Genomic DNA, 25,786 nt, shown 5'->3' with positions numbered 1-25,786 from the left:
TGAAAGCCCAAAAACATGGTATTTTTTAAGTTTTTTATTAAAAAATAAAAAACTACTCGTCAGATCTGAATAAATCTCATGCTGTGAAGGTTTCCTCAGACCTAGATATCACACAGAAAAAATCAGCAAGATCCTTCATGGTCTTTCTACACTGCTTTAGATATGGCCAGTTGGCAGGAGCCTGGGATGACCAGTCATTATGTCAGGAAAAATAAATCAAATTGAGTAGGATGGGGTACATGCCTTTCGGTAGTGAGAAATTAAGGAATACTTAGTAATGAAAATGTGCAATAATCTTCCATATGTACGAAAAAAAAATTGGGGCAAAATGTGGCAGGAAAGGGAGTGGAAGTGTGGGTAAATTGTACATTAAGAAAGTAAATGTCTTGGATTAAAAAGGGTTACGAGAAATAGGCATCTGGGAATGGATGCAAAAGGGATTGTACGAAGGGGTGAATATGCCGAAGGCATTGTATAGGGCAGACTTGAATTTAACAGGCAGAGAGGAAAGTTTAAACGTGTTCGAGACGAAATGTCCGAGAAGTATTGGTTGGGGTTTCTAGGTTGGATAGTGAGGAACATGGCAAGGAGAGTGGGAGTGGAAAAGGAGATGGCATATAGACCTGATAAAATATTATTAGGATAATTTGGACACACAACCAGTGATGAAAGATTAGTAAAAGGTGTGGAAGGCAGAGGTGGGGGTGGTAGTGAACTTGAGGGGACAACTAAGTACAAGATGGCTGGATGGATGGGGTGAAGGGTGTATAGAGTAAGAGAGGAATGTCTGTTGAGCAAGGGAGAAGGCAGAAGAAAGGTAAGCGTGGAAAGAGACTGTATAGATGATAGTTATGCAAGAGAGGCAGAGGCAGGAATGCTAACATGCGAGTGACATTTTTACATAGCCCAGAGACTTCTGTCCTCTCTGCACTATGGGACGGAGTGTTGCTAATAAAGTGAGGCAGCCTTGCTGTGGATGTAGTGTCTTGCTACATTGCTTCTGACCCAGGGCAGTGGGCAGGATACAGGGATGACCCAGCATCCATAAAGAACAAAGATGAGTGGGGCAAAAGGATGATGGTTGGGAGTAGGTACATGCCTTTGGCTTGGCAACCTCCCTTATAATGGGAAAAAGCTTTGTATACAGATGTTTGTTGAGGAAGGACCGGAGTGGACAGAAAACGGAGGCGAATGGAGAATGGTTGAACATGGATGATGATGTGATGCACGAGGTGAAATGGGTGGGGATGGTGGGCGAGGTAGTGTGTGTGAGAAAAATTTAACACAGCCCGAAGGGATTTCTCCCAGTCTTCTTTTCTGCATGGGTGGGACAGGGGGAGGGGTCGCCAATTAATGCAATGGCCTTACTGTGTCTTGCAACACTGCTTCTGATTCAGGACAGTGGACAATATGTAGGGATGACCAGTCATCCTGGAGGTGCCAAGATATGAAGGAGGGTAGAGGGTTGAGGGGAGTGGAGTGTATTAGGGATGGAATGGGTGGGAATGGTCCTTATGCCTGTATATGTATACAGATAGAAAAAGATATGAAAAAGGAATAGAGCTATTGCTACAAATTACAGAAACAATGCAGGCCTATGCCAGGCAGCATGTAGTTGTGGCCAAAGCCAACACCTCTGCCCTACATGCATTGACTGTTGGGGCTGATAACAACCACTACTAGGAATCAAAGTGCAGGATTCAAACCAAGATTGAAGTGTATGTGACCAACACGTTTCAGATCATGCCATCAGAAACAGGTTAGGTTACAGCAATAAAACATTTAATACCACACATCAAAGATTTTATTTTGAAAAATGTCTTTCTCCAAAATGGCCAACACCTTACGTTCCTCCCAATGAAGTGAATATAATTTTCATTACATCAATCATACATGCAACCATAGTACAAGGCTGCTGGGATATCTTAAAATCCATTACCAAGGCTCAATCTGAAAAATTTATCAATATACAAGTGACAAAAGAAAACTATATCCAAAGTTCAATGTCCTCCTTCATAGTTTGCAATTTGCACACTTAGTATACAATGTGTACAGGGGAATGCAGTATTCAACCACATAATCCAAAGCCCAAACCAGCCTCTACTAATTCTCGTTGGCCTTAGTTAAAAAGTAAAAGGTCACACAGACCCCATTTTTTTTTTGTAACCAAACTACACATTTACATTATTACCAAGAATATGTAAAACTGGGCCTGGAATGTGGAACAAGTTGACAGATACAACACTATGTCCTTAAGCCTAATGTGTGTGTGTGTAGGGAAGGGTAAAACCCAACACAAAAACTCCTATGATTGGATTCAAGGCAGATCCACTTCCACCAACTTATGCTGAACCCTGAACCCACAGCATAAACTACTACTCATCATGCCCATCATCGACAGCAGGGCTGCCATTCTGAGGAGGTGAGCGGGATCTGCTTCTAGACCTGTGGGGAGCGATAGTTACTTTAACTATACATACATCATAAGGGGAGAAGTACAAATATTGTCAATATTATTTCATTTAGGTCATTATATTGAATGTCAATACTTCAAATACCAAAACAACTTACCCTCTGTCCCTGGTGCGGGAGTGTGACCTGTCTCTAGATCGTGACCTGGACCTGGACCTTGACCGATCCCTGGAACGGCTAACGTCTCTGGACCGTGACCTATCCCGGGATCTTGAACGGTCACGCGACCTGTCACGAGATCTTGAGCGAGTTCCGGACCTGTCTCTAGAGCGAGAACGATCCCTTGAACGAGACCGTGAACGGGACCTGGTGTAGGACCTGCGCCTCCGTGGAGAACGACTTCTGCTTCTTGAGCGAGACCTTGAATACCTGCAAGTGTGGATAGGTCAGACCTAGGCTTCATCACTTGTCAATGTGTGCAAACCTGGTGTGGTACCTTAAGTTCCTCATTTAATGAAGCTATGGCACGCCCCCCCTCACTAACCAACTATATATACACCAAGTCATAGGTACGCAACTTCTTAAAGTACCACTAATGAGATAAAAGCATGACCACCTATAGGTATGTAATTTGGATGGCACGTGGAAGAAGAAGAGGAAAAAAATATATAAATAAATACAGCCCACAATTGACTGCGGAACCGCCCCACAAAGAGTGCCAAATCTCTGAAGCGGTCATAGCAGCCAGTTTTGCACACGAACGTTCCCTATCCAGTACTCCCCTTACTTACTCCAACTGCCTCTGGCTGAAAATGACAAAACATCCAACATGGCAATGAGAGGGCAAAGAGCCCTTAACAGCTGATGACTGCCTACACTGCTGACAAAGAGCAATAACATTCTAGACCAGTAAGCTTACTGTGCCTCTGTCAAGTGTCATGAATCTCAGAAGATAGGTGTCTGAAGGTCTGACGTTCGATGTCATGAAACTGCGGTGTAATAACTGCGCTGAGCGATCATGTAACTGCGCTGAACGAGTAGAAGCGTGAGAGAGGTCTACGTTGACTGACTGGCAGTAAGCTTTTTAATATATAGGCCAAGTGTTTCAAGATGTGGCCAGGAGAAATTCAAGACGAACTGCGTCCCTCACAAGCGTTTGAGAGCGCCGATCTTTCAGACTACTCGGGGATTGGGAATGGGGGTCTCAGCCGTTTTGCCTACAAAATATGAGTGGTCTGTCAATCATCTGCAACCCCATATATGGCAAGACAAAAACAGATCAAGGCCAGGGCAAGGTGAAGAGAGAGGGCAGATGAGAAAACATGATGATGTACAATGGGTAGCCCCAACACAAATATGCTGATAGTGACAAATACCAGGTTGATCCGGAAAGGTTCTATGATGGTACATTACTGTACCAAAGAAGGCCCCATATTAATGAGCAATAATCGTGCATATTAAGACACCCTACACCTCATACAAAATACCTACCTAGACATGCGACGGGAATATCTGTAGCAATCTCTGGCATAGTGACCTCGCTCTCCACACTCGTAACATCGATCTTCTGGATGGAAGGGTCTGCCTCTCCGAGGAGGTGGACCCCTGTATCGGTTGCGAGTTTTCCCTGTGGACAGCTCAACCCTTACTCTCCGTCCACAAATAGTCCTGTAGTCAGACAAAATAATCTATTGTTAGATCATACATAACATGGAAACCTGATGCCCTTCATGAGTACCTTTGGTTTGTTTGTTTTTTAGCATTGTGAAATATCTATTTGGTTTCTTTGATAAGTTCTAAATTGTACAGAAAATTGCTAGTCTTGGAATGTTTACAAAAATGTACTACCATTCAACACATGTTGCATCTGTCAAATCAGCAACTAGTGTAGATTAGGATTGCCTACACAATTTCTAAACAGGACCTTTCACTGCCCCTAAAAGATCCAATTTATACTTCACTCCATATTTTTTAAAACCACACCAACAATTACTCCAATGCTCATGGGTATGATTCAACTTCTACAGGCACTGCTACAAAGCCCCCATACCTCTATATTAACATCCTTAAATACTCTACCCTACTTTCACTCGCTATCTTCATTGCATTAACATGCCTGCACACTATACCTTCCTGTCTACCGAACTTTGTGGCACACTTGTGACTCCCACTACATGCTATACTTTAATGTTGCCTCGACCCCTATAACTTATACATACATATACCAAGGTTTTTTTCCCCCCTTACAAGGGAGGTAGCCAAAAAGAAAAAGGCATAAAATCATTCCCACCCATTCCATCCCTTTCCTCTCTCTGATATTAGTTCCTCATGGATGACGGGTCATCCCCGTATCCAGACTAGTCCCCTGCATTAGAAGCGATGTAGCAAGACACAGGACTTCCTCATCAAGGCCACTTCACTTAATCAGCAACCCTGCCTCTCCGTCCCCTCATGCAGAAAAATAGAAAACATACATATACCAAGGCTTTTTTCCCCTTACAAGGGAGGTAACCAAAAAGGAAAAGGCATAAAATCATTCCCACCCATTCCATCCCTGAATACACTCCACACCCCTCCACCCTCCCTCTTATCTTAGCACCTCCTGGATGACAGGTCATCCCTGCACCTTGTCCACTGCCCTGGGTCAGAAGCAGTGTCGCAAGACACAGCACATCCACAGCAAGGCCGCTTCATTAAATCGGCGACCCCCCTTTGCATAAAAGGAGAAGACTGGGAGAAATCCCTTCGGGATGTGTCAAATTTTACTCTCACATACTACCTCACCCCCCATCCCCTGCCCATTCCACCTCATGCACCTATTTCATGACCTCCAATAACTTATGGTGGCACAAAATATATCAGTCCCCTTCACAATCAGACCACCACAATTAATTATGCAAATCTCATTTGTGATGTGTGAAGGATTGTGCTTCACTGTTAGGCAGTGGAAAGCCAGTCATTAACATGTGACCTCAAATTTGTCTGAGGACCACAGCAGCAACAATCACAATACTCTCAAATCCAGATTATCACAAACTTCATGTACAAAGGGGGGAGGAGTGTCAGATTAGATATAATGTTCAGATCATGCAAAACCGAATTACCACTCCTTGTATCTAATACCCAAACTGATAAGGGATGCTCATTACCTAACCACACCAATAAACTTATACAGCATTACAACAGCCAAAGCTGGTGTTATCATTGCTCTTTCACTCAAAACTAATTCAACAACCCATTAGTGTCAATTTCACCTACTCATATGAGAGCTAGTGATAGCAACTGTTGGGGGGGGGGTGAATGAATGGGCCATTAAATGGGAAAATGAAGCTACACAAGAGAGCAAGAGTAAGGCAAAGAAACAGAAAAAGGACAAACAATGCAAATCTGATAAACACTGTACAAAAGTACTTACCTTCCATCCAATCCTCTAACTGCATCCTCAGCATCTCTTCCATCTTGAAACTCTACAAAGGCAAAGCCAGGGGGGTTGCGAGCCACCCACACATTGCGCAGGGGTCCATAATAAGTGAAATGTTCTTCGAGTTCTTGCTTTGAGGCCCCCGAACCGAGGTCTCCAACGTATACTTTGCAATCCAGGGCGCCTGGCATAATTTGTCACGGAAGGTATACCTATGGGAAGAACGAGAAAATAACACTTACAGGGAGAGTGCAAAAACCCTAATTAACCTACTAATGAAACAAATATCACTTTCTGAATAGGGTACTCCTACCCAGAAGTGAAACAACCCAAATGGAATTAGGATAGTCCAACACTAGCCTTTGTTTAACCCCCTCCCTCAGGCATCGTACTCCCTGCATTTTATCAAGTAAAAGACCCATTCTTTATATCTAAGTACATTAATACAGCTGCACATGCTACGCAGGCAACTTTTTCGCCAGTGCCACAATGCACTTTGATATGCAATATGATCTAATACTACAATAAATAGTTACAAAAAAACTGGATCTTGCATCACCACAGGCTTGGCATACACACCTATTTCATGACCTCCAACCAAGGTGGAATTGAACAAGACTTACAGGTCATTACTTTGGGATCTGTGTCAAGTACTTTAACCATTTGTTCACAAAAGTATTTCACACCAGCTGAAGTGGACCACAGTAATGTCACTTTATATTTCATATGCGGACTCCAATGTATTCTAACCATACAATATTCAAGTTACAAGGTATTAAACACAACTCGCCTTGTATTTCTTCACCTGCACAACAGACTTTATGGCAACACTATAATCATACACCATGCTACATTCCTACAATGGCCCACTCAACTACACAAGATCCCTTCAGACCTGTGGGCCAAAATTGTGGCCACGGCCATGTCTTCTATATAACTGGAGCAAAGCGTGACTGCACCATCAGTTGATACAACGAAGCAATAAATTACTATAAAGCATTCTTACCACAATGTAAATGTACAACTTAATCTGAACCATTTAAGTGTTATCCACGTTGTTTCAGTTTACCACAATGCCCCACCGCTATCCCTCTAATCCACCAGCTCCCACCAACCCACCTTCATTGCTCTTCGACCTATGGTGTGTGCCACAACCCATACCCACCATGCCAAGCTCTGGGATTTCTCCTTTACTACTGAACCATTTAATCATCTTGCCAATCTGACCACAAATATCAACAGAATATCAAACTACTTACCCATCCTTTTCTGTAATGTATGTTTCCAGCAGTCACTAGATGTTGTGAAGCATGGAGAAACGGATGAGTAACTCTCAGATTTAGACAAGCCAAATCACGTGGTCTCAGGTAGCTGTACATATAGTAGACCCAGTAGCCGAGGAAGCCAATTGCCAATGTATTCTTTCCCACACTACTAAACCTTTGCACAACATTTTAGCACCAATATGCTACCATTCCTTCCCCTATTGAACAGAGCTAAATATGCTGGCCCAAGATTATGACATGCACAGGTTGATGACCATCAGAGCCACTAGCTACCTCAAAGCCTTGCCATGCAACAAAAATCTGGCATTGGCATTTATGATGCAGTGGAAAACATTTCTGGTATATACAATCACCCAAAGCCCTCCACATGAAAGGTATACTCTGCCACCCAGAAGTTTGGTGTTAAACCATCCCTCCTATCCATAATGCCCATGCCCTTGGCGCTGCAGTGAAGAAAACGCTCTGAAGACCCTGGAAGAAAAAGTGGTCATGTCAGACCTAATTAAAAGCAGCACATGTCAACTGCTGCTGTGGGTGGAAGTCAGCCGAGCCTCAATCAAGGGAAACCTACAGAAAATACAAGCATCCCATGTTCCATTACTAGACTTCCTAGGTTCAAGACAACTATGGTACAGAATAAAAGCATTAAACTCCTACTTGAAGGGTAAGAAAACCTATCATGTTTTGGGTAGAGGCATTATCATCACAAGTGAAAAACAAGTCCTGTGACCCAAGTACCACCTCTGAAGAATATCAAATGCCACAAAGTGCCTCAATATATTCCAAACAATTCAACCTGAAATTTATTTAAACTGGTACTGGCAGAACACCACATTCCATGATGAATTATACAAGATGGCACAAGATAGCATTCTTCTCATTAAAGCGGCTGAACTACAATGAAAATGCCTGATACAACAGTTCTGGGATTCAAAACTGCTAACTTTTGCCTCATGCCACAGCAAGGTGCATCATATATAGTCAAACCAATGGTTGTGCATGATGACAAAGGTCTATCACCATTGTAAAGCACCATTAAAAGCAGCAACTTTTGCTCCATCTCTAGGGTAAGAAAATGTTCTTCCTTTCATTACACCAGCTTCTCAACCTGAACATAATATATTGGCAATGTGCACAAGCCTTGCCTTCCCACATACACCTTCAGGAATGGCAAAAAATTTTATGGCACGCTGACTAGATTGTAAAATTCCAACTACTGGTTCTAACACTTTAGATAGGCCCACAAAATCTGCTAGTCAATTCATCTAATTACTGAAAATGGAACATTATGGATTTTTAATTAAATCTGGTTTGAATCAAATTCTCGTTACATCAAGTACATGAAGCGTCAGGTGACTGACGTCTCCAGCCATCCAGCACGCCTTTGTGAAAATTTGCATTTTTTCAAATCAAATGCATCTCAACAATACCTGCAGCCCCTCAACGGCTGACAACAGTTCTCAGAACCTCCCAGATCTCTCATTTGAAACCTTGGACAGTCGTCAGTTGCATTAGTGTGGGATGGTTTCCATCTCACAGGCTCAGTGGTAGGGAGATTAGAGGTTGCCAGTTTTTCTAATGTGAAGTTCAACATGCAGTTTAAGTTTATATCATGGCCCCAATACAACCAATCTTTGCTGCTGTCTGTCTTGCAGGACCACGTGTACCTGTCATACACTTGCAAGTAATACTCGATGGCAAAGGGACCTTAACCACATTAACATTGTCATGCAATTCATTCAAATGTGCAAGTTTACAGCAGTGGCAAAAATCAGCTACAACTTCAAGCTGGTCGACACCCACCATAATGACCTTGGTCTCCCAGTTCAAAATCCAACAATTCTCTACAACTACACATATTCAAGTCCTATCCAATGTCTGGATAGGTTTTAAATTAATTTTTTTTTTACTCTAATATTTTAAATACACTACAATCCAACCCTATACCCTGAACACTAATGCCAATGCATATCTCTTCCAAGTCACCTAAATTATGTTTAGCAAGCACTGAAAATTGAGTACATGTACAGGCTGACACAACCAATGAGCCTCACCAAACAAAACTACAAATTAACTTAACTATTTACTAGCACTTGTGGGCAAAACACCTGAAAACTTGATAGTATTAATACATCTGATCCAACCTTGGTAAAAAGTTCTACACACTTCCATACCCAACTAATTCACAGCAACCCATGCATTGTGATGAATTAACATTTCGGGTACTATATGGTCAAATGAAGGCTACATCACTGCCATTATTACTTGTGGACTCGTGTCTTTACTACAATTGCAGCCCAACATATACACGTATATATACAAGTTCTTGCCAAGTGCTGGATGAGAAATTTGACATTTCATGTGGTTGTTGCATCTGGAACAGTTTCTGTGGCTAGACCTAGGCTGTGTTGGTCCTTTTTAATGCTGGAAACTTTGTGATGCAAATATGTTTCTTTCTTGAAAATACTTTGGTGGCATAATAGAGAGTATCTCTTTCAATTTGATGTTTAAATCCTGCACGCCTCGCAACTTCTCGGCTGTGACTTACCTGCCCCAACATTCCAGGTGCATAGGATAAAGGTCCTATGGTTGTGCTATGTGCCTCTTGGCATAAGCTCCACACCTTATTTCTAGGGAGGGTTGATGGAGTATGGATTTTGGTCAGTTTTTAAAAGCTTGTTTTGTGATCAAGGCAAGAATATATTGTAAAGACAGGTTGTGGTGGCGGTCTACATGATTTTGATAGAATGCTTCTAGTCTCGTGTTCATTTGGTCGTGCTAGTGATGAGGTGGTCCATGGGGGGGAGATGTGGTATTTATTTTGGTGGTTTGCTGGACATGCATCCCTTAGTTGGTCTGACACAAGGGCCAATGGAATTGTCCATACTGTGATGTTTGCAAATCTAATACTGGAAATATAGAAAATTGCAAGGGAGCTTTTGCATTTTTCAGCTTTCAAATAATTAAACTTTGGACCTGAAAAGTTCTCATCACCACAGGAAGAGGAAAAACCATATACCATTTCTGAAGCAAATGGCAAGCTATACAAGTTCCACAGTACCATTCAGTTACGAATGGTGTTGCTCACTGCCAGAGGACTACCGACAAGCAACACTATCTACATGGAACTTGTGCTTACATGGACAATACTGTCATGGCAGGGAAGACACAACTGGAACACGAGAACTTGAAATTTCAAGAAACTGCCCAGCTCCATGACCTTACCTTCAAGGAGACATTCTATCATGTCTACAAAATCTATAGCTTTTCTTGGCTACACAACCCACAGCTCTCTCAAACCAAATACTGAACATTTATGTCCATTAAAGGAATTACCATCCCTAAAGACTGCTCTTCCCAATGTTATTGGTTTTCCTATTCACAGTAGGTTTCCCGATTCTGAAAAGATCAGACCTCTTATTACCCCACCAACTTTTCCTCTGGGTCCAGAGGTCCTGAAAGCCACCAATGATCTCAGAGATTGGGAAGGCTGTTGTGCACCCAACTGATGCATCCAATACAGCCATTGCTACTACCCTGAATCAGGTGGGCTGTCCAGTTGCAAGTTCCTCTTCCACTCTCAATTACTACTGAATGCATACACACTGCAGTAGAAAAGTATGCTTGTGCAACTGTGGAATCTGTAAAAAGGTGGTCTCGCTACTTGACAGGACAACATTTCATCTTAGTTACAAACAGTATCCCCTTTTGGTTCCATAAGCATAGACTTGGAAAATTCACGAACTATAAATATCTACGATGGAGGATAGAGTTGGGATGCTACAACTGACATGTACGTTCCTGTAAACACTCACATGATCACTGGAGCTACTGTCAACAACAAGAACTATCCAAGCTCCACACTCGACTTTGCCATCCTGGTGCAATAAGACTTGCTCATTTTGTCAATGAGAAATCTTCCTTTTCCATGGGTGATGCAAGGAGGGTGTGTTCTGAATGCCCACAATGTGCCCCAATTGAAACCTCTGCTCTACAAACCTCGCCATACTCCCAACATCAAGGCCACGCAGCCTTTTGAACATCTGTCTAGACTTCCAAGGGACCTCTACCCCCGAATATTCTCATTATCCCTTAGCATGCGCCTGTCATAACATGACTACTGGTACTATAACCCACAGTATAATCAGTTTTGCAATATTTTGTTTGCCTTCCTACCTACATTCTGATCCTAGATCCTCATTTATGGCCAGGGATCTACACGAATTCTTGCACAATCTAGCTATTGCCACTAGATGAACACCTTATAATCCTTGAGGAAATGGACGGTGCGAGAGGTAAAATGCTATACTGTGGAGGCACATAACCCTTGCTCTGGCATCCAAGAATCTTCAAGAATGTCAATGGGAAACTGATGCCAGACGCTCTTCATTCAACTGGATACCTGCTCTTCACAGCCACCAAACTACACCTCACAAGAGGTTCTTCTCATACCAGTGTCTACCTCCCGGTGGCTATTCACTACCAACTTTGTTATCTGTTCCTGGACCTGTTTTATAGTCACGTTCCCACTAGTAAATACAAACTGCTCGATGAGATTAAGTTGTTAGAAGCAAATTCACAATACGCTCGTGTAAGGTTTGCTGGTGGACACAAATCAACAGTATCAGTGCATGACTTAGCTCAGACTGGTAATGCATCATTGTAGAGGCAGAGGGATCTCAACGTTGGTTCTACAGAAACAGGTTCGGTGAAGTTTCTTCTAGACTAGAGCCTCCTGCAGATTCATCAGAGATGAATTCCTCCAATACTGTCGGTGATCTAAGTATAAGAAATATGACTGTTTATTCACTTCCAGTCCAGATATCTGGTGCTCCAGCTAGTCTCCAATGTAGGGATGAACCTTCCACTCCTATGCATACTAGCCCTGAACAACTGCGCACATCTACGTGGAAATGCCAAACATCTTCCTTTCATAGAGCAACAATTCATCAAAGGAAGGGAGAATGGTGATCTGACCTTTGAAATGGGCATTATTTCTTGTACTGCTTTTTATCATTTTCAAACTACTATGTATTTTGTTCAAATAAATCCTAAGGAAATGTCAAGTGTATTGATACTACATCATCTCCTTAACAATCCTTTAAAACTCAAGACTACTCCCAACTGATCCCTCTAAACCCATAATACACATTTTCCTCTTGTTAGCAGCATATTACACTGTAGTAGTTTGGAACTGCTAAAAGCTACTTGAACATGCATATTGGCATAGCATATGCTGCACTACAATCCATATAGCAGATGAACTATGTTTACACTGCAGCAATGATTAAAAAAAATATTTTGCAGTTTCAAATTTCTAATATAGATGAGATTGCCAATATTTATTTAAGTGTCTGGCATACAAGGGTTGCGGTACCAAATCCGCACTGCTACTAGTAATGTGTTAAAAAGACCACTGATAACCAGGTTCTTTTGAAATTTAATTTTAAATGAAATAATCATTTAACAATGTTTTGGTCAACTAGTAATGGGTGCCCATCATTTAACTCCAGAACCACACAAACCCAAATATCTAAGTTCTAACATACCTACATTTTAACATTGTCCAATATCTCAATTTAACAAAACCTGACCCCACAGGAACAATACTTCACAAAAAATCAAATACACTGGTGGTAATTCACAGTTGTCTAGCAAAGGAAATGTATAGGAGCAAATAATTGCTGGACAAGACTAAACTAGATACTTCCATGGACCAACTTTACTCAATTAGGTCTTGCAAAAATCACAATCCAAACTAAACATGTACACAACCTATTACATAACTAACTTGTGGTTCTGAATCAACAGTTTCAAATGATCAGCCTTGAAATTCAAATCATATCAAAGTTGCAATTTAAAACTTTTAAACTTACTAAGACTGGAATAGCCTAGTTGGGGGTAAAACTAAGGCTTGTGTATGTGCCATTTGAAAAATATGGAGGAACTTCAGAACCACTGGAAACCAATTCTTGCTGGCCTACAAACCTACAGGAACAACACCAAATGAGCCCCACTTCCATGTGCAATGATGCGCAAACTGCAAGGGAGATTTGCAACTGCACATAGGCAGTCAAACCTCCTAAAGTAATACAATAGTTCTAGCAGAGGCTGCAACACAACTGTTTATAAAATACAGAAGGATTCTTCACATTTGCGGAAATCTCTGGTGGTGGAAAATTCATGAAAGCAATCCCCTAACTCCCAATTCAAATTACCAAACCATTGCCAATTTCATTTCCGAAAAATTCAATGAGAAAAAGTAGAGTAATTCCGACCGATAAATGGAGTTAAGACCACTTATACAATGAGGTTATTATAGAGAATATAGGTTAAGCCATCCAAATGCAAGTATATCATACTAGGAATGACAACTTTTGCAGTAATAGCAAGGAAAATCCAACAAGTCGTTGGAAGATGAGAGGGACATGAAGGCAAGATTCCACACCGACAACCCTTTTTCGAACCATTAAATTAATACGTATTAAAACAACGATCCACTACATTTGGTCGAATACACAATGGAATCAATTTATCTCCACAAAGTCCTCGGAACCACAATAATTTTGCATAACTTTTTTTTCCACTTCATAGCATTCGCCATTATTCTTACAGCGTTGTTCACACAAGCGGCTGCCATGTCATGCTCACCCGAGGCGTTGTTTGAGGATGAAGGCATATTGCTAATGATGGTGCATCCCACATCTGCACATACAATTCGAATCACTAAAACTTCACTGCATAAATATAAACACAATGTGATATTTTTCCAATTATACATCCTGACGTACAACTTTATCGGCTTGTTAATTTTGGGTTTGCGTGTTTCAACATGGCGGCATGTACATGGCCGCTCCTTCTACAACGCACGGCGGGCACCATTTTCACCGGTTTGAAACCTACGATTCTATATCAAATATAACAACCACCTTGGGAAAACACTTGCGTCAATTAAATTAATCAAATTACTACTTGTATTTTATCATGCTTACCTCCCGTGCACCTTGCGTAAAAATAGTTCTCTCCCTCCCCAGAAAAGTGACAATGCTTAGCCAAACGGCTGGTGAATGCGGGATGTTGCTGCAGGGGGCGGCGCTTGGGTTAATGTACGGAATAGCGTAAAACCGCTAGATCTTGTAATATTTTGAGTAAAGTATGAAATAACTGGTTAACTGTATTACCTTTTGATTAGAAACACTACCTATAGATGAACTGTGTTAAATACAATCTGTTTTAATATAAATACTGTTATTCTTTGTGAAACACATGGTGCAACATTAGGTGACGTCATCAACACAGCCCCATCTAAAAATGTAAACTACAATTAATGTTTTTTCATTAATGAAAATCAACAAAAATACAACAATCTAATTATCATATATTCCAAATATATAATCTAATTATCATATATTCCAAATATATATTTTCACGTGCATAAGCAAATTTTTTTTCTAGGGAGCTAAAATATTTCAAATATGTAATGTTCGGTAAATCAAACTTACCTTTAGCATATATCTGAATAACATTAATATATTACTTTATAAAATCTATATTCCCCATACATTTTATAACTATTAACTATTTCAATGAAAAAATGTATACACATCAGGTATTTGATAACTAACATTAAATAAATCTCAAATTCTAAATTCATTTGAAGAAAATCCATTTTAACCCAAGTTTTCGTAACACGGCGTTAACTTTAGTTGTTCGTGCGTGTGTGTGTGTGTACGTACATATATATGTTCGCTCATACACACACACACACATACACATAAAGGCATGGTCATTACCGCACAGTATTTCTAAATAATTTTACATTTAAAGTTTTCCATGGCGGATTCTTCTAAGATTTCAATCAGTTCCCCGTGTAGTCCGCATAAATCAGTGATTCATTTACGAAGAGAAATGAATTACTTATATCCGGCTTTGGGTGAGGGGGCATGAAGGTCCATTTTCATAGGGACTACAGCAGTAGTCATGAAGTGCTTGAGTACGTACAGCGACTGCCTAAAGTTTATGATTTGCAACATTGAGATACTTCTTTTTGCTGTTTGACATCTTTTTGTATGGAATACATCACATATGACCAAGTAAATAACATATAGATCGATACACTGAATAATCGCGAACGGACGATAAACTATATAGCAAGATCATAGAATGGCTAAAAAAAATTGTCTGGACTGTAATGATAATCTTAACCTCCTCCTTCTCTCCCACTCCCTCCACATCCAGTTGGCGCGTATCCGCCCACCATGATGACCCTCATCCTTCCTCCCGTCCCCTCCACTCCGTTCTATCGACGACTCAGTTCGTTTACCCTTGTACTTTACATTTATACTGCACCTGCATTACTCTCACTCTTCTATGCCACCGAAATTAATAGAATCTTCTAGCGGTAGCTCGAATTTAAAAAGAATATTGGTAATAAACTTTTCGTCGATGTTATTAAATGTAGTTCAAGTTTTAAAATTCGATTACAGACACCGAGGCAAAATTATATCCGAGATTTTTTTTTTGCGTTTGTTAACATCTTTATTTTATTTAAATTGTAATTTGAATACATACATAACAAAAAAAATGTGTGCTGAGAGGGACATATACCCACTCCACACCTAGCATCCTATTTGCCCTTCCCATATTAGCACCTCGTGGATCATCCCTGGTTCCCACTACCGTTTCCTTCTGACCCCCCCCCCCTTCCCCGTCATTCACTTCAAAAATTTACGAAACAGACAAAAACATACCGCATGGCCGTGGTTATTTTATTTTATCTTTTTGCAAGCACACTCCATTCACGCTTATCATTTGTATTTTCGCTTATTTGCTCGACAGACACTTCTCTTGCATGCACATCACGGAGTCACATGCCACATAAGGCCTCTTCCAGTAAACTTCAACTGTAATCAACTGCAATCAACTGTAATCATCCGTATAACTCATTCTCGATCTTTCTCACCACGTTCAGTTTATCCACCTCCGCCTTTCACTTTTTCAACTTTTAATTTAAGCCTTTATTCAATCATTCTTTCCATGTGTCGAAACCATCTTAATAACTCCTTGATTGTATTCCCAAAACATTCAAGTATAAGGCCAAATACTGAGAAATATAATGAGAAAGGAAGATGTAAATACAAATGAAACATAAAATAACCTTAATTTTCTTATTTACCACAACTGAAATTTTAAAATAATTATTTTATTTCCCGCTATGGTTGGATGCCCCCCCCCCCCACCCATATTTGGTCGTCCGGAGCCATTGCCCCTTCGCCCTCCCCCCCCTCTACCCTCACCCTCTGCACGCCACTGCACTCTACCCAAGTCCTCCGCCTCACCACCTCATTTCTCCCGCTATCGATCCTCGTAACTCCCAACCATATTTCTTAAACGTTTCATCTCAAATACTTTTAAAGCTATTCCTCTCTGTATTCATCACGTTACAAGTATACACTCCAAGAAGTGCTTAATGTTCGTTTTATTCTATTTTATTTTATGTTTACTTTATCTCATTTTATCTTATTATCTAATTTTAATCTATCTTTTATTTCATTTGTCACCAGGGTATTTTATTCAGCTGAATGAATATCTATCATCATTATTGTTTTATAGAAATGTATAGAAAATACTCTGCGGCGTGTCAAAATATCGTTTTCTAAAACGACATTTCGTAGCTCTAGATTCTAGATAAACAATAATATTGAAAAAAAAGAAAAACAATAAAGTCTTATGTAAGTACATGGGGACTGTCTAACCCATTATTCAGTGCATATCGGCATGGCCACAATGTTGCCACGTCCGTTTTCCTAATCTACTAGTCCTGGAAACACACACACACACACACACACACACACACAGACACACACGCATGCACGCACGCATACATACATACACACATACATTCACACACACACATATGAGCTCTGATCTCTCTTCCGGGAGGGAAATAGCTGTCGATCACGAGTTCAGCATGTGATCCAAGACAATGGTGAATCACACACACGCACACGTGATCCAAGACCATGGTGAATCACACATGTTATTGCGAAAAATACAGACGCATTGGCAGCAACTCAAAACTTAAAGTACAGGACCTACAAACGCTTCCTAGTAATAGATAATTAGAAGTTCCTTGTCGCTCGACGGACTAGGAGGGACTGATGATGTCACAGGACATCCAGCCAATGAGAAAGCAGCATGGTCATCTAGCAACCAATCAGAAACCTCCAAAGTTACCCTACTAATTCAACAGTTGGAGTGTATACATTCCTAGATATCAAAGATGCGTGAAAATACGTCCTGGATTATCAAAATTACTGTGCGGCGTGCCAAGATATCTTACTAAATTAATCATAAAGTATGGAGACATTTTAAGACAACTTCCTTTAAATCAGAGTTTATTAACCGTTTTCCTGTTACGCTCCACGAAAGTCATCGGACATTCGGACCATCAACTCATTCCCCCATTATTGTGTCACAGAATATAGATTGGTAATATATTAAGACTAATTAAATATACAATGGTACCGCAATGTATATCAGATGGTTTAATTTGTAATGACTTTATTCATCAGTTAAACATTAACATAAAGAATGTACAATGTTCTCTCTTTGCAGATTTAAATATTTAAGTAATCTTTCGCTAGTCATCATTTTTTACTCCTGAAAACCGTTTAGCGAACCCCAGGTTGAGAATTCCTTTAGATGGAAAAATATATGTTCTCGGTCAAAGAGAGAGCGAGCAAGCGAGCGAGAGTGAGAAAGTGAGATAGATAGATAGATAGATAGATAGATAGATAGAGAGAGATAGATAGATAGATAGATAGATAGATAGAGAGAGATAGATAGATAGATAGATAGATAGAGAGAGAGAGATAAATAGATAGAAACAAACACGGACAAGAAATTCTGCAATCTAATATTGCCGTAACTTTTAATCAAATATGCTTAAGAGAAAATCACTTGCGCACATTTAACGATTTTCTGTGTCCAACCCCCCCCCCCCGCCTCAAACTACTGAAATAGCGTGGAATTCACTTCTGAGTACTCTAGTCTCTGACTCTTTCGCGAAGTCGTAACAGTCTCTTTATGTCGGTAAGTTTACGAGTTCGTAAGTTTACGTGCCGTAAATTTACGAGGTCGTAAGTTTGCGAGGTCGAAAGTTTACGAGGTCGTAAGTTTACGACTCGAAGAGATGAGTCGCCACTGTTGTACCTAGAAGTGGAGACAAGTTTTCCTCGTGTCATGTGTTGCTGTCTTGTGGTGACTAAACACAACCTAATGACAGCTCTGTTTTGTGTCAACGAGTTCAACCTTGCCAAACTGTATTTTTTTTTATATTTATTCATCTATTTATTTGTTTATATATGAATTCATTTATTCCGTCATTTATATGTTTTAATCATCTATTTATCTGTGTAAGTGTTCATTTACCAGATCATCCGTCTCTGTTTTTGTTCATTTACTTATTCATCTATTCAGCTATTCATTTATTTATATTTTTCTGTTGAAGATGAACACGCGAACGTAACAAGGTCGCCTTGCATCGACGCGAGAAGAGCGAAGGATAGCGGGAGACGGAAAGGCCAAGGAGGCGTTTACATAACATCGCGCAAGCCGCCGGCGTAAGCCAAGCAGTTAAATCCAATAGGATTAGATATAAAGGTGCAGAGGATACCCGCAAATGTCAAAAGAACCTTTCCACCAGGCGCCACGCTGCTATTGCCAAAGGTTAAAGGATATATATGTTTTTATTTTTTTTTCCTTTGGTTGTAATGTACTGGTCGGACCGGCTGGTGCCATTTGACTTTTTGTGTACACTCCGTATACACCCCTCCTCCTTGTTCCCTCCACTGCCTCACCAGCTTCCACAACGTCATCCCTACAAAAATCAACAGTGGCGCCATTGATTACGTCAGATCAGATTCCATTACGTCACCCCTACAAAAAAAAAATCTTCATGGATACGAAATTCAACGCTGATGCTTACTGTACGTGATAAGTGGAAGTTGTATTTTACAATGATGTAAAGAATTTCTCCCACCCCTCCCCTTCTCTGCAACGGAAGTCCCTTTGCCCTCGTGACGAATCCTTTAACTTGATCTGTCGCAGCCACAATAAAACTTAAGTCGACATTATAATTAATTATGCTTTGCATTTTGATGTCAGGCTGTTGTGCTCATCTGAAAGCCACCAAAAATTATGAAAAAAATTAATAGCTTCGTTCTGGTTAACTAACTTAGAAAAATAAACATCATGAAAAGATATATCGGAGTTCAAAACTCAGTAAAACTAGAACTTTTAGACAAAAAGGTCAGAGTGCACAACAGGTGACGTGAGACAATCTTTCAAAACTCCACCGTAAACAAAACAGCATTGCCGACCATTCCAACGAAATATTTTCATTATCAAACTTTAATTTAACCAACAAAAACGTCATAATTCAAATCTGAAAAAAAAAATTGTCTGCACGTCGTAAATAATTTCAGGAATCTTCAAAAGTGTGACGTTTGAGTAGTCAAGCATTGTTATTCACACGCCATTGTTAAATGTTGAATTCATTGTATATCTGTGAGAAAATCTAAACAATTATTGTCCATAATGTAGTTGCCAAGTGTAAAAAGGGTTAAAGAATGTATTTACAAAACAAACACTGTCAATAATTTAGAATTACACATCTTCAAGACTAAACTTCCAACACATGTCAATCTGCCCCATCCTATTTCTGATGTTTTGGGACCCTTCCTTGTAATATGTAGTATCTTAATATATATAAATACATTTTTTATGCAGAAGGTTCCCTTATTAAGTATAAAGCCCCTCCCTCTATGCCTTCAGGGTATTCAACAAAGCATATTACAGAAGAGGGGGATTTTTTTTCTATTTAGCTTATTGATTATGTATTCATACTGGTTACATCATATAATAATCCAATTTGAACCCTTTATGGCACAATACATGTCTTTCTAATCTTTTTTATATCTCAAAATTAATTTAGCTGGAATTTCCCTTGTGAAATTTCAGCTACATACATTCATGCAAGTTATATCTTTTTTGGATATAAGAAGGCTACATGAAAAGTCGTAATTTTCTCATTTATTGCCGGGGTTGTAATGGTGACATTTCCTGTGTTTTTATGTACATATTTCCAGTTTTGTTTATTTATTAATACATTTATCTATTATTGTATATTTTGTTAGCATTTTTGTAATCGCAATGCGATTCGTGCCTGTTTTTCCCGCCAAATGCAAGATTGGCGTGGGGCCGTGGGTTACAGTGTGGCCACTCCTTGGCTTTTTTCCCAATATCTTGGCATTTTTGCCATCATCTTGGAATCTTGGAAATAAACTGTAAAAAATGAACAAATCTTGGATTTTTTCGCCAAATTGTAGAAAATTGCTTAAAATATTAGTTTAATAATAGAATATTCTCTTTGTCACTTATAAAGTATGAGGTACACTATGTTAATAACAAAGGACAAATTAAGTTTTAAATTTTAATTCATGAGATTGTTGAAAAGTTAAGGCTGGAAATCACGACTTGCCAACTAAGTTGTCTTCTATGAGTTGACGTGTCTATAACACGTTCAATACGTTTGAGACGTTTCTCTCCCAGTCCGCTAGTCCTCTCTAGCTAATTAGTCGTGCGTGTGTGGTATGTGAGACCTGTGGATAGTTATTCAACCCTACATGATTTAATTAGAAATCATTATGAGTGACTCTGAAGAACCCGGGTATAGTGGTGATGTTACCCCACCAAAGAGAAAAGCGAAAGTGACGTGGTATCAGCAGGCATTTAGAAAGGAATGGATGGAGGATGATGAACTGAAAAATTGGGTACCTCCAGATCCTGCTGACAAATATATTGTCTTGTGTACTGTATGTAGCAGCAAACTCAAGAATTGCAATAAGTCGTCTCTGATGGCACACAAAGTTTCCATGAAGCATGTAAAAAATTTCAATGCCAAAAAGAAAACTGTAAGTATTGAGTAGCATTAGAAAAAATAACCTGGACTAGGTCATCAAGATAAAGTTGCAAAAGCTGAACTACTCATTTCAGTATTTATTGCAGAGCACAACATGCCATTCCGCCAGGCAGATCATTCCGTGGATGTTCTCAGGAAAGCTTTCTCTGGCAATGAAATTGCCTTAAAGAAAACAAAGGCTTCATATATAATACAAGCTGGTATAGCATGGAATGCCAGAAAATTGTTGACATATGTAAAGAAAATAAGTTTTCACTTATAGATGACAGTACTGATGTGTCATTTTCCCAGACTTTGGCTTTGGTTGTAAGGGTTTATGATAAGAGATCAAATGTAACAGATGCACTTTTGGATACTGTGGAAGTCGACGATGGTTCTGCAAAAGGATTACATAGTGCAGTTAAAGAGGATTTCAGCTCTAAGGAATTTCAATGGAGAATATAATTGGATTTGTCTCTGACAACTGTTCGATCATGCTGGGGGCAAATAATGGTTTCCAGGCCTTTCTAAAGAAAGAATTTCCCTCTGTTTTTGTCTTTGGATGCATATGCCATTCATTTCCATTGTGTGCCAGCCATGCAAGCAGTAAGTTACCTTCTTGGTTAGAGTCTTTTATGAAAGATGTATGTTGCTATTGTTCACAAAGCAGCAAACGAAATCATGAGTTTTGACTTATTCAAGAAGTACTTCACGCTCCAAAGCATAGGATGCTAAAATTATCACAAACGAGATGGCTGTCAAGAGGCATGATGGTGTCTAGAGTTTTAGAACAATGGGGTGCACTGAGTTTGTTCTTTCAAAGTGAATCAAGAACAGATAAAGTTGATGGAGCAAGTCAGATCTATAAGGTAATGACAATTCGTGGAACTAAGCATATATTGGTATTTTTTAACTACATTTTGACCAAAGTTGACAGTATGAATGTCGAATTTCAGTCCCAGCACTTCAAACTTGGAACCCTCTACTCTATGATTTCTGATAAGTATCGTAGCATCTCTGGTCTATTTGCACAGGATGTAGTAATTGAGTCTAGAGTTTTAGAACAATGGGGTGCACTGAGTTTGTTCTTTCAAAGTGAATCAAGAACAGATAAACTTGATGGAGCAAGTCAGATCTATAAGGTAATGACAACTCGTGGAACTAAGCATATATTGGTATTTTTTAACTACATTTTGACCAAAGTTGACAGTATGAATGTCGAATTTCAGTCCCAGCACTTTAAACCTGGAACCCTCTACTCTATGATTTCTGACAAGTAATGTAGCATCCTTGGTCTATTTGTACAGGATGTAGTAATTGAATCTAGAGTTTTAGAACAATGGGGTGCACTGAGTTTGTTCTTTCAAAGTGAATCAAGAACAGATAAACTTGATGGAGCAAGTCAGATCTATAAGGTAATGACAACTCGTGGAACTAAGCATATATTGGTATTTTTTAACTACATTTTGACCAAAGTTGACAGTATGAATGTCGAATTTCAGTCCCAGCACTTCAAACCTGGAACCCTCTACTCTATGATTTCTGACAAGTATCGTAGCATCCTTGGTCTATTTGTACAGGATGTAGTAATTGAATCTAGAGTTTTAGAACAATGGGGTGCACTGAGTTTGTTCTTTCAAAGTGAATCAAGAACAGATAAACTTGATGGAGCAAGTCAGATCTATAAGGTAATGACAACTCGTGGAACTAAGCATATATTGGTATTTTTTAACTACATTTTGACCAAAGTTGACAGTATGAATGTCGAATTTCAGTCCCAGCACTTCAAACCTGGAACCCTCTACTCTATGATTTCTGACAAGTAATGTAGCATCCTTGGTCTATTTGTACAGGATGTAGTAATTGAATCTAGAGTTTTAGAACAATGGGGTGCACTGAGTTTGTTCTTTCAAAGTGAATCAAGAACAGATAAACTTGATGGAGCAAGTCAGATCTATAAGGTAATGACAACTCGTGGAACTAAGCATATATTGGTATTTTTAACTACATTTTGACCAAAGTTGACAGTATGAATGTCGAATTTCAGTCCCAGCACTTCAAACCTGGAACCCTCTACTCTATGATTTCTGACAAGTAATGTAGCATCCTTGGTCTATTTGTACAGGATGTAGTAATTGAATCTAGAGAACTATCTGAAATCAACCCCAGTGATGAAACACTTCACAAGAGTCTGGAAGAGCTTTTTCGATATGACTGCGAGCAATTTCTAATAGAATTGTGCATGCAGATGAAAAAGAGATTTCCTTGTGAAGAAAATAGCCTCATTGCTATGTTAAAGGTAGTGGAACCAGCTGAAGCTCTTTCTACAAAGAGGGACTTGAAATCTCTTGGAAAACTTGCAGTACATTTTCCAACATTGATAAAGGAGGATGAGCTAGATTTGCTGCAAGAGCAATAGCGAGATCTTCTATATGCAAGAGACACACTTAAAGGCAGTCAGTCTGCAACTGTTTTCTGGAATGATTTACTTTCAGTGAAAGATGGGAATAATAAAGAAAAGTTTAATCTTATTAGCTCTGCCACGCCATGTATTGAATTTTTTTTTTCCCAAATAAACCAAGTTAAAACTAAGTAAAGCAACAGACTACACACAAATACAGTTGCAAACCATCTATTGGCCAAGCAAGCCATTACAAGACAAGAAGTGACTTGCCAAAAGTGGGAACCATCTATTTCATTAATCAAAGATGTAAAGTTGGGTCACTGTCACATGAGATATAAAGAGAGGGAAGAGTCCAGGAAGAAGAGTAACACAGCAACTTTATATCATAGTGAAGCTGATGATGAGGAATTAGAGGACCCTATGCCAGTATCCTTCTTCCTGCAATAATACCATTGTCTGTAAAGTATTTGGTGAGTAGAACTTCCTCTTCTAGCTAAATTTCCTATTTCAAATAAGCCACAATCCATTTCAAGAGCCATGTCACCTTGTTTTTCGCAAGTATCAGTATAAAACATAATCCTTGGATTTTCTTGGATTTTTTCGTAGGGTCATCTTGGCATTTTTACATTTTGTGAGTGGCAACACTGGGTTAGTCTTGTTCTCCTCTTCAAAGTGTACGCACGTCTGTCAGTGCTTTGATAAATTTACTTTAAACAAATAATTATCTTTTTTATTCAGCCACCCCATACAGGGTAGCAAAAATCTTTCCAAACCTTGTTGTCATCTCCTATGATCTAGTTCATGATTCTGAAGAGTAACTTGGGGAATTTCCACGCACAATAATAGTAACTAGACTCAGAGAACACATAGAGATACATAATTTAATTCGTGACACATAGCATGTTTTTTCCAAGGGTAAGTCATGTGTGACTAATCTTCTATCCTTTTACACTAAAGTATATAAGGCGTCAGATAACAATGATAATTACGATGTGATTTACCTTGACTTTAGCAAAGCGTTCGACAAGGTGCCACACCAGGACCACTAGATAAAATCAAAGCCCATGGCATAGGAGGAAAAGTGTTAGAATGGATTACATAGGATCAGTAACAGAAAACAGCGAGTCACCATGAATGGAGTAAAATCCAGGTGGGGCAGTGTTACAAGTGGGGTTTCCCAGGGCTCGCCTTTGGGTCCCTTGTTGTTCATTATGTACATAAGCGACTTAGATGATGGGATAATTAGTGATGTTAGTAAGTTCGCGGATGACACTAAAATAGGACGCCTAATTAGGTCAGGAGACAACGCCCAGATTCTGCAGGATGATCTTAACAAATTGTTAACATGGTCGGTGAAATGGCAAATGACTCTCAATATCTCTAAGTGTAGCGTGTTAAACGCAGGGCTACATAACCCCGAAAATAGATACAGCTTAGACAATACGTTTTTAGAGAAAACTGAGTGCAAGAGAGACTTGGGAGTTCTAGTGAGTCCGGACCTTAAAACCAGGAAATAGTGCATTAGCGCCAGGAATTAAGCTAACAGAGCATTAGGTTTCAATTCTAGGACGGTAACGAATAATAGTGCAGAGGTGATTATCAAACTATCTAGCGTTAGACCCATCCTTGACTATGCGGTACAGTTTTGGTCTCCGTCCTATAGAATGGACATCGATTTACTAGAATCAGTACAGAGAAGAATGACCAAAATGATACATGGACTCAGAAATTTGCCTTGCGAGGAGAGGCTTAGGCACCTTAACTTACACTCTGGAATGACGCAGAGTGCGGGGTGATCTGATAGAGGTGTTCAAGTGGATCAAAGGCTTTAACAAGGGTGATGAAACAAGGTCATCATATTAAAACAACAGGGCAGGACTCGCAGTAATGGATTTAAACTGGACAAATTTAGATTTAAGAAGGAAATAGGCAAAATTAGAATGATCATTTGCCCGCAGCAACGCGCTGGTAATTTGGTTAGTAATGTCATAGTAGTCAAACATTGTATATAGCGCCTTAGAAATGATTATTGCGTACACACTCGCGCTGGACGGATAATGAACGAACTCCACTATCTAACTCCTCTTCAGATTCAATTAAATTCTGCAAAAATTTTCAACAGAAACCGCGAGTGTGTACGCAATAATCATTTCTAAGGCGCTATATACAATGTTTGACTACTATGACATTACTAGCCAAATTACCAGCGCGTTGCTGCGGGCAAATGATGATCATTCTAATTTTGATAGAATTTGTGGAGAAGAGTTACACGTATCAATATAACTCAGTGGAAAAGGTAA

The 25,786-nt window shown here is 39.6% G+C and overlaps 1 protein-coding gene across 2 annotated transcripts; it reads right to left on the bottom strand.

The window, feature by feature from the left end:
- Positions 1–1,781: 1,781 nt before the first annotated feature.
- LOC143039512 (uncharacterized) lies at positions 1,782–14,239 on the bottom strand. 2 transcript variants are annotated; one of them, XM_076209661.1, is made up of 6 exons: positions 14,112–14,216; positions 7,093–7,590; positions 5,828–6,045; positions 3,904–4,080; positions 2,572–2,841; positions 1,782–2,445 (listed from the first exon to the last, which is right to left on the bottom strand). In XM_076209661.1, the coding sequence occupies exons 3-6, from the start codon at positions 6,022–6,024 to the stop codon at positions 2,376–2,378; spliced, it is 714 nt and encodes a 237-aa protein (XP_076065776.1). In that variant the 5' UTR covers positions 6,025–6,045; positions 7,093–7,590; positions 14,112–14,216; the 3' UTR covers positions 1,782–2,375. The 2 variants fall into 2 exon arrangements, with proteins under 2 accessions (XP_076065776.1, XP_076065775.1); XM_076209660.1 differs by lacking the exon at positions 7,093–7,590 and having other exon boundaries at positions 14,112–14,239.
- Between the last annotated feature and the right edge of the window lie 11,547 nt (positions 14,240–25,786).

The sequence above is a fragment of the Oratosquilla oratoria genome, chromosome 26 (assembly GCF_046742065.1).
Source record: "Oratosquilla oratoria isolate Oo_2021 chromosome 26, ASM4674206v1, whole genome shotgun sequence".
Taxonomy (NCBI): domain Eukaryota; kingdom Metazoa; phylum Arthropoda; class Malacostraca; order Stomatopoda; family Squillidae; genus Oratosquilla; species Oratosquilla oratoria.
Note: the sequence above shows the minus strand (reverse complement) of the source record. Positions and strands in the feature narration are given on the sequence as shown.

Coding starts and splice junctions, on each gene's coding strand:
- LOC143039512 (XM_076209660.1), bottom strand. CDS start 6,024: ATGCCAGGCGCCCTGGATTGCAAAGTATACGTTGGAGACCTCGGTTCG. Junction 4,081..5,827: donor GTTAGAGGATTGGATGGAAG/GTAAGTACTTTT, acceptor GTCTGACTACAG/GACTATTTGTGGACGGAGAG. Junction 2,842..3,903: donor TATTCCCGTCGCATGTCTAG/GTAGGTATTTTG, acceptor CCACACTTGCAG/GTATTCAAGGTCTCGCTCAA.